General features: G+C 43.7%; 1 protein-coding gene across 3 annotated transcripts in view; it reads right to left on the minus strand.

Annotated features, from left to right (window-relative positions):
* Nucleotides 1-6,517: 6,517 nt before the first annotated feature.
* The window catches only part of LOC119285745, a 5,308-nt gene continuing 1,426 nt past the window's right edge, over nucleotides 6,518-10,399 (minus strand). For 2 of the 3 annotated variants that reach the window (XM_037565077.1, XM_037565076.1), the window contains 4 exons: nucleotides 9,862-9,913; nucleotides 8,004-9,770; nucleotides 7,469-7,913; nucleotides 6,518-7,376 (listed from right to left, as the gene is read on the minus strand). In XM_037565077.1, the coding sequence (XP_037420974.1) occupies nucleotides 7,276-7,376; nucleotides 7,469-7,913; nucleotides 8,004-9,770 (2,313 nt within the window). In that variant the 5' untranslated portion in view covers nucleotides 9,862-9,913 and the 3' untranslated portion in view covers nucleotides 6,518-7,275. Of the gene's footprint in view, nucleotides 7,377-7,468; nucleotides 7,914-8,003; nucleotides 9,771-9,861; nucleotides 9,914-10,399 lie in introns of those variants that run through there. The other variant, XM_037565078.1, reaches the window with a different exon arrangement.

The following is a 10,399-nucleotide window of genomic DNA, read 5'->3' on the forward strand; positions in this document are numbered from 1 at the left end:
AGACGAGCTAGCAGCCCTTCGAATTCATATGAGCAATAACCAGAGCAAAGGAAATGAAGGGGATGGTGGCGCAAGTGCTAGCAGCCAACATGGAGGAGCAGGGCTTAACCTTGAGGCGATCCAAAGAATGATCGCTGAAGGGGTAAAGTCGCAATTAATGCAAACTCAGTACTCGATGCGGCCAGGGTATGTTAAGTCGTACCCACCTGATGTGGACCTAGTTCCTTTCCCAACAAATTATAGGCAGCCGCAGTTTAGTAAGTTCAACAGGAGTGGATCTCCCCATGAGCACATAGCACACTTTCTTGCTGCTTGTCAGGATACAGCTAACAACGGAGCACTTCTCCTTAGGCAATTTTTACAGACATTGTCTGGGCCTGCCTTCACTTGGTACAGCAAGTTGCCTCCAAGCTCTATAAAAACGTGGGAACAAATGCAAAACTTATTCCTCGAGAGGTTTTATAGCACGCAGAGGACGGTGGGCATAACTGAGTTGACCCAACTGAACAAGGGTTCAACGAGAGGGCGGCTGATTTCATAAATAGATGGAGAAACCTAAGTCTTCATTGCCCACAGCCAATCACTGAGCCAGAAGCAGTGCGCATGTGCATGAACAATCTCCGCTCAGAAGTGGTTGTCCAGTTACAAGGAGTGAGGCCCCTCAAGTTTGAAGAGTTAGCTTCAAAATCCACGGATATAGAAAATTTTATGCAGCTTGTCGCTCGTCGAACAAAAACGACATTCAACAAGCCTACATACAAAGGTGGTCAGCATGAAAAGTTGTCGATGAAACCCAAGTCTGCACAAGCCATGGAGACAACGACGATAAAGCCTCAATCCCAGCCCAGAAGAGCACCTATAGGGAATCAAGGGCAGCGAGGTGCACAGGTCAGTAGGAGGCCAACTCTCAGCGAGCGACAAACACAGGGAGTATTCTTTTCCGGTAGAAGAAATTGATGACCTTTTTAATGGTTTAAAGGAGTTGAGTCTTATAGAACTTCCCAAGCCTAAAAGGCCAGAAGAAGCTTCAAAATTTCATGACCCAAATTTTTGTCACTACCATCGCATTTTGGGCCATACACTCAAAGATTGCTTTGTTGTGAAGAATATCATACAGAAAATGATCGATGAGGGGACCATTGATACTGATCTCCTCAAAAGCTTAAAGAAAGGAAAGAAGATGGCTACAGCAAATGTTGTCACTCTTCAAGATAGCTCGGTGAGTTGCGCATCTTCAAATATGAGGCCAACTTATGATGATATGATTTTTACATCAGGATATGAATTTACCCCAATTATCTCTTCAGGCTTCCTCCCAAACCTCGGCCATAAGACCACGTCCCAGGGTGAGCGTAAAAGAGAGGCTCACACTCCCTACAGCCGTGATGGATGGCCCAGTGTACCAGCTTCTCAAGAACCCCAAGACTGGAGGGAACAGCGGCCAAAACGCCGTGTACTACACCAAGTGATGGAAGATGTCGCTCCTCTGCGCTTCGTACCAAAGAAATATCAGCATCTGGTGAAGCGCATGAAGGTCCCGCCTGGTGAAGAATTCAATGTTCTCACTATAGGTGTGTTTGAGGATGATAGCGAGTCTCTTCACTTCCCCGAAGAAGATGCGCCAGAAGTGGATCAGGTCCACCTTAGATCAGGTCGCCAGTTAGCTGACCCACATCCTCCACCTAGAAAGGAGCCTAGGAACAAAGATGTAACTGAGAATGAGACAATTGACCCGCCTTCTAAGGTGTCGGTCAAGTATGATGTAATCTCTCATTTGAAGAAAATACCAGCTATGCTTTTTGTGTATGATGCTTTGTCTCTTTCCTTGGATTTACGTAAGGCACTAGTTACAGCATTGTCATTTCCTGAAGATTATAGAGTGGAAGTCTCACAGACTGAAGCCCAATTAAATGATGTGTTAAATATTACATTCGCGGATGAGGACATGTTGTTAGCAGCAAAGAAGCATAACAGACCTCTTCTTATGTTTGGTGAGATTGATGACTTGCCAACAAATCGCATAATGATAGATGGTGGATCCGCCATAAATTTGTTGCCTCTGCGTACTTTGAAAAGGATTGGATATTCCCCTAAGGATTTGAGTCGGTCAAATGTGGTCATTCACGGTTTTAACCAGTCAGGTCAATAGGCCATGGGTACCATTTCCTTGGTACTAAAAATGGAAGCATTATCTACATACGTGAGATTCCATGTGATTGATGTAGCAACATCTTACAATGCACTATTGGGCCGACCATGGTTGCATGAAAATCAGGTTGTGCCATCTACACTCCATCAGTGTGTCAAGTACAAAGAGCAATATGGAGAAACAGTAAGAATATTTGCAGATAAGAGACCATTCACCGTAGCTGAATCTTTTTACGCCGATGCTAAATTCTACTTTGAGCCCGTTGAAAAAGTACACAAGCCAAGGCCTGTAGTAGTACCTGAATCAAATATGGTAAAAAAATGCTACAGAATCCTCATCTGGCTGAAAGATTTATCAGTATATACCAAGTGACCAAAGGAAAGAGGGTGACCCAATATTCCGTGTCATCGATAAATCATCTGTTAAAAGAGGTACCAAAATGCCTATCATAAGTTCAAAGAGAAGAAAGAGGAATATCATAAGTTCCTTTCTGCGAAGTCGCATGATAAAGAGAAGTCGCATGATTGTGAAAATAAAAATAAAAATGTGGTTCATATCACCTTGGAAAATAAAGACGATGAGTCATTGCCTATTTCTCTATACGATAACCGAGTTTTGTATATGACGCAGAGAATGGGATATGATACTCTCACTGGCCCGTCATTGTGCGATGGCCGAGGGTAGCGAGCGCCATTTGAAAAGGTGTTGTCCCGAGAACAACTCGAAGCTCTACATGAGGGCCAGCCTTTGAAAGAAAAAAGACATGGGCTGGGCTATGAGGTTTGCATGACCTCGACACATGGGCTGGGCTATGAGGTCGGCATGACCTCGACTGAATTTGTAGACCCAACTGAGGCATCCCCACAAATGGAGGATGGTAATCAACAAACTATTGATGACTTGGAAGAAATAAATATTGGGACAGTCGAGGATCCGCGACCATTTTTTATTGGCGCACGTCTGTCCAAAGAGAAGAAAGAGGAATATCATAAGTTCCTTTCTGCGAACAAAGATGTCTTCGCCTGAACTTATGAGGAAATGCCAGGCTTGGATCCGGAAGTGGCGGTGCATCGACTTGCCATGCAAGACGATGTTCCCCCAGTGAAACAAACACAAAGGAGATTTTGACCCGAGCTACTCCCCAAGATAGAAGCTGAGGTCGACAAACTCATAGCCGTTGGATTCATTAGGGAAGTCAAATATCCTAAGTGGCTTTCCAATATTGTACCAGTCAAAAAGAAGAATGGTCAAATCCGTGTGTGTGTAGACTTTAGGGACTTAAATAAAGCATGCCCTAAAGATGATTTTCCTATACCTATATCTGAAATACTCGTTGATGCTACCATGAATCATGAAATATTTTCTTTTATGGATGGATATTCTGGATATAATCAAATAAAAATGGCGCCAGAAGATGAAGAGCTAACAGCTTTCAGGACACCCAAAGGCATATTCTGTTATAAGGTCATGCCATTTGGATTAAAAAATGCAGGGGCGACATATCAACGAGCCATGACCACATTTTTAGATGGGTTGTTATATGTAATCGTTGAATGTTATATAGATGACATAGTAGTAAATTCAAAACGTGAAGAGGACCATATGAAACATCTTCCAATGGTTTTCGAGCGTCTGAGGGAACATAACTGGGACATTAAAAAATACCTTATACACCCACCTATCCTGGGTGCACCAGTTAAGGAACGTCCTCTGATCCTATATACGGCAGCCATGCCTATGTCGTTGGGAGCTCTTTTAGCACAGAATAATGAGTCCGGAAAGGAAATGTCCCTATATTACCTTAGTCGCACCCTCGTGGGGGCTGAGTGCAACTATCCGGACATGGAAAAAATATGTCTCGCATTGGTGTTTGCAGCACAAAAATTGCGCCATTACATGTTAGAGCATACTGTACACCTTGTATCGAGAGCAGACCCTCTCAGGTACATCTTAAATAGAATGGTGCTTTCAGGTAGACTGGCTAAGTGGGCGATGTTTTTGTCGCAATTTGATATAAAGTTTGTGCCACAAAAGGCCATTAAGGGGCAGGCGTTAGCTAACTTCCTAGCCACACATCCAATACCCGATGATTTCCCCATAGATGATGACTTGCCAGATGAAGAGGTGTTCACTACATCAGTTGCTAGTACATGTTGGCAAATGTACTTCGATGGCACATGTCGACGATCAGGGGCAGGTGCTGGAGTCGTCTTTGTGACGCCAAGCGAAGGGATAATCCCGTACTCGTTCACCCTATCTTCAGCGGTTTCAAATAATTCGGCTGAATATGAGGCTTTGATAATTGGGCTTGATTAGCTCTGAATATGGGGTTAGATTCACTCACTGTTTATGGTGACTCTCAGTTAGTGATCAACCAACTACTAGGAACTTACATGGTAAAGAAAGAAGAATTAAGGCCTTACTTCCAACGAGCCAAAGTGCTCATGTCCATGTTTGCTGATCTAAATATTCAGCATGTTATAAGAAGTCAGAATGAAAAGGCTGACGCCTTAGCAGGTTTAGCTGCTAGTATGTCATTAACTTCACATCAAATGATGGACCTTCGTGTTCAAGAATGCAGAATCCTACCTATACTCGCCGAGGAGGAGGAGACGACGATGTCGGTTGCAATGACTGCAGATGTCTACGAGATTGAAGTTGGAGACTGGCGAAGCCCTTTCCTGGAATACTTGCTCCATGGATATTTACCTCTAGACCCGGCAGAAAGGTCAAGAGTTTGGAAAAGGTCAGTTCACTATACATGTATAAATGATACCCTATATAGGCGTTCCTTCGATGGCATCCTCCTCCGCTGTCTAGCAGGGAATGAAATTATGGAAGCCTTAAATGAAGTGCACGCCGGGGTGTGTGGGGCGCATCAATCTGGCCCTAAGTTATATTATCAACTACGACATCTTGGTTACTATTGGTCTACCATGTTTGACGATGCCATTAAATTTGCAAAAAGATGCTATGAGTGCTAGGTACATGGTAATTTCATACACCAACCCCATGAGTCGTTGCATCCCACAAATATTGCATGGCCGTTTGAAATGTGGGGAATGGACATAGTAGGACCTATTAATCCGCCATCATCAAAGGGCCATAAATTTATCCTGGCTGCCACCGATTACTTCTCTAAGTGGGCCGAGCTTATACCATTAAAAGAGGATAAGGGAGAACACGTGGAACAATTCATAAGAACACAACTCATATATCGCTTTGGAGTTCCTTCTCGTATCATGTCTGATAACGGAGGGCCGTTCAAAAATAAATATGTTGATAAGTTATGTTCGAAATTCAAGATAATTCATAACTATTCCACGGCTTATAATCCAGCAGCTAATGGACAAGCAGAAGCTTTTAATAAGACCCTCTGCAAATTGTTAAAGAAAGTCGTGTCAAGAAATAAGCGTGAGTGGCATGAAAGACTTCTTGAGGCCTTGTGGGCTTATAGAACCACGACACGCACACCAACTGGGATGACACCATACTCCCTTGTGTTTGGAGGAGAAGCAGTTCTACCATTAGAAGTACAAATTACTTTGCTTGGAGTGGCTATTCAAGAGAAACTTTCGGAAGAGGAGGCCATAAAATTACGCCTCGGTGAACTCGAAATGCTTGAGGGGAAACGCCTTCAAGCACTACAAAATTTGGAAGCTTATCAGGCTAGAATGTCTCGTGCCTTTGACAAGCGCGTTAAAAGGAGATCATTCAAGCAAGGAGACCTAGTGCTCGCCGTCATTCGTCCAATGAATGTTACACGATGGATGGGAGGAAAGTTCGAGCCAAAATGGGAGGGTCCCTACATCATAAAAGAGGTCTACTCTAGTGGTGCATACAGGATAATTTCCCCTGACGGCGAGTATTGCCCGCCACCGATAAATGGAAAATTCCTTAAGCGCTACTATGCTTGAGTAAAAAAAATGACACTCCATACACTCATGAGTGTAAACTGGGGCACAAACAAAAGGACTCTAACGACTTACGAGTATAAACTGTGATGGAAAAACAATCGAATCATCATACTTACTTCATACCCTCATGAGTGTAAACTGGGGCACACAAAAAAAAGATACTCCAACAACTTACGAGTATAAACTCTGATGAAAAAAGGGACCATCCAAAATACTCCACACCCTTACGAGTATAAACTGGGGCACAAAAAAAAACTCCAATGACTTACGAGTATAAACTGTGACGTAAAAAAAGAGGGTAATAAAAAATATATAAACATCAAGCAGGCTCCAGATTTCATCATAAGCTTAAACGTCGTACAAAAATGGTACGTACATGCATTTATATAAAAAAATAGAATAAAAAATAAGGCTTCAGGCCATACACAACGATAGTGTAAATAAATAAAGATGTTTCAACGTCAAAGCTGGCGTACTAGCACATCATGCATAAAATTCGGAGTTCCCAGGTGAATAAACAAATTACTGCTACATTTGAAGTGAAACTGAGTACTGAGCCTAAAATGATTCAAAGGGAAATGATAAATTGAAACGGCTAAATAAAAAAAAACTAAGCGAAGTCTAGGCCTTCTCAAGGAGCTCGCCAGTTCTGCAGGCTGTTCAACAACTGACTTGCTTCAATCTTTAATTTTGTCGTCTTTTGTTCAAATTCAGCAAGCCTTGTACGCTTGCCGGCGTTGGTGTCTTGTAGACTCTTCACCAAGTCCTTCAGTTCAGATTGATGAGCATTATGTGCTTGTCGGCACTGTTCCCTCTCTAGTTTAAGCTTCTGCAAACTGGCGGTAGCCTCCTCAAGCTGCACCTTAAGCGCCGCTTCCTGCACCTCCATTTCAGCACACTTCTTGTCTAGGTTAGATAAGTCCCCAATCGCAGCCTTGGAAACTTCATGATCGGACTTAATTTTAAGCTCGACTTCAGCAGCAGCATGTTCATCTCGCTCGGATCCCTTTGTGAGCTCACTCTGGCCAACCTGCAATTTCTTGGAAAGGTCAATAAGCCCGACCAACATGGCATGCACCTTAGCTACCTCAGGTACTTGCGTGGGCAGCGTCTGAGAAACGCTCTCAAGCATGATGCGTCGCTTGGGATCACCAAGGGTAGAGTCGTTCAGTCCTTCGAGGGCTCGTTTCACCATAGTATCTGTGGCATCTATAAATGTGTCTTTGACAAAGCTGCAGTCCATCTATGCGCCTTCCCTGATACAACCATCATTACAGGGTCTTGTGAATGGTAACTTTCTTGTTCGCAACCTAAAAAAATAAGTGAAGAGTCGTGAAAATTTGATGATAATGATGGTTCATAGATACGGCAAATTAAATAAATGCATAAGTAAATAAACTACCAGGTAAAGTTGACAAGAAATCAAGAGCACTAGGGGTAGGGAGCACAGTTTCAGCCACACCAGGGCTGGAGGGTAGACGACTTGTGCCACACTCGCCAAAGGTACAATCCTCGACGGATAAATCGAAGAGGTCACCAAGGCCATGGTCCTTTTCTCCTGTGAGAACATGGCTAAAATCTTCACCACTAACAAAGTTACTGAATTCAACATCTAAGGACGGACCATCCAATGTTATTGGTTCAGAAAAATTGGATGCTTGGGCCAAATCAAGTGTACGCATCAAAGGCAGCCTTGCTTCCTGTTCCACATGAGACGGTGTAGATTGTCTGCGTCTCTTTTCGCTAGCGGATGGCGTAGTGTCTGAGATATCATTATCCACTGATAGTGGATGAGCGGAGGAGGACCCAGCTATGGCATTCTGTTTCAGTACATTACCTCGCCGTAGCTGCAAAAAAAACCAAAAAGATAACTCAAGTTAGTACTAAATAGTACGTGAGACATAATGGAATATGGACACACATGTGTTTGAGCTCACCTCTTTAGAATTCACCGGTTGAGCAGCAACAACATCATTTAAATAATTGTAGAGGACCAGTCTCCATTGATCTGTAATAGGCGTTTCTGCCTTCTCAAGGGACTGAACATGTTGGTCACGGTGCTCCATAGATACTCTCCTCACCACCATAAAATCTTTATCAGACAATGGGCGAGGCCTGATATTGTGTTGTAGTGCACGCTTATTTTTTATCCTTACATCATAAGGGGTCTTCCTAGTCATGTTGCCATTGCAAAGTTGGTCCAGAATGTCGGCGAAAGGCTTTAGAAATTTTTTCCACCAATTAGCCCATGCTACAGAGGAGTTCCCAACTCGATCATCGTCAGGAAAATAGTGGAATTCTTCAGGGGCCAAGGATAATAGGTGTGACCAAAAAGCATAGGCAATTCCAATTTCGTCTTGAGTATACAGGCTCGCTAGAGGAGAAAAGGGTACAACTTGGTCAAGACGAAACGGTCGTTCCACTCGATCTGGGTGATATGGTTCAGCTATACACACATCGACGGTGATAGTACCACGCCTCCACGGCAGCATGCCTCGACGAATAGAAATTAAGAAAGCCCTCTTGGGTTTGAACACACCTTCCATAGTGAGAGAATAGGGGTTCCAAACAATATTCTTAGAGTCATCGAGGAAAGCATGTGCCTCTTTAGGAGTAAAATGACGTGGCGTCTTAAACATGGTGTTCACCATATTAGGTTGTACCGCCAAAATTCTGGAGCTTAGGAAATTTGGCGTTTTTGCTCTGTTTCCATAGGGTTTCTTGAGGTACACGCCCATCCATCCAGCAAGGTAGTGAACCGGCCAAATCCTATGTATGAATGAGGGGCCAATCGGATGAGTACAAATCCGCCGAAGTGAGTAATAAAGGGAGCAAAGAGCAGGTGGGCCCGAAGAGATGCGTCGTCCTAGTGAAATCCATGCCGCCATCACTAATACCCCAGGGCGAATATATGGCCCACCACCAACAACGACGTAGCGGCAAAGCCATATGGCAAGAAAAGCCGCGGTGTACACGCGCTGGTCTTCTAAGCTCTTGGTAGCAAAGGAGTTTACTCCACTATTGTGAAAGAAATCACACCATTCCTTGAAACCTACTTTGCCACCCACAGCAAGCTTGGTCCAAATTTCTAGGAGCTGAGGCAGGAAGTTGGGGTACAAAAGAGTCGAAGGATCCAACTCATCAGCTAGGGGAACATATTCTTCATAAGGTTCACCATCAAGGGGCAACCCCGCAATCTGATGCATATCAAGAAGTGTGACTGTACGCTCGCCAGACGAGAACAAAAACGTGTTGGTGTTGGGAGAAGGGGAGACAAAATAGTCGCCTAAAGAGCAATAAATGGCTCCATAGACATAATCCACACCTTCCTCACTCCCCTTCAGATGGGTATGATATTTCTTCAAGACATTAGTACCCCATTCAAGATACCCAAGAGGCATTGGAGCGTATTCAACCTCATGATTCTTCCAGCCTAAACCTTTGGATATCATATGTGTCCCAAGGGTTGAAGCTTCATCAAGTCTGGGCCCAGGTGCAGGAGGTTGATAACAACGAGCTGAGAAAGATGGCCCTGCCGTCCATCCACGTGGTCCAAGCTCAGGATGGCCGTGTGGTACGCCTAACTTCGTAATCACTGGATTGGCTAGCTCACTAGTATCAGGTTCAAATAGGTGTTTTTTGGCCAACTGTGATAAAGGCATTCTACATGATTCAGACGAAGATGGTGTCGTGGCTTCCTCCATCTATATGCAAGGAAAATATGCATGTTGATATACGTATGAAATTACAGGAAGTTAAGAATAGTACATGAAAGTGCAAGATTAAATATCATACCAAGGTGGAAGAGATGATCCCGAGGTACGCAGTCTGCAACGAGAGATAGTATCTACAATAAAAAGCATTTCAATATTTGAATTTGATGCATAAAAAAGGGAATATGAGAAACACGAAACAGGTGCGCCTGATTGAAAATATTCCTCATCCCCCAAAAAATAGTAACATCACCGTCGAACGACAGACCAAGCCCATATATAGGCTTGCCAGAACGCCGACGGTGATCGAGTCATCAAACTCATACATATATGGCAAATAAAAAAAATTCACCGTCGAACGACGGACCAAGCCCATATATAGGCTTGCCGGAACGCCGACAATGATCGAAAATCACTGTCGAACGACGGACCAAGCCCATATATATGCTTGCCGGAACGCTGACGGTGATCGAGTCATCAAACTTATACATATATGGCAAATAAAAAAACCACCGTCGAACAACGGACCAAGCCCATATATAGGCTTGCCGGAACACCGGCGATGATCAAATCATCAAACTCATACATATATGGCAAATAAAAAAAATCACCGTCGAACG

This window comes from Triticum dicoccoides, chromosome 4A (assembly GCF_002162155.2).
Source record: "Triticum dicoccoides isolate Atlit2015 ecotype Zavitan chromosome 4A, WEW_v2.0, whole genome shotgun sequence".
Classification (NCBI taxonomy): domain Eukaryota; kingdom Viridiplantae; phylum Streptophyta; class Magnoliopsida; order Poales; family Poaceae; genus Triticum; species Triticum dicoccoides.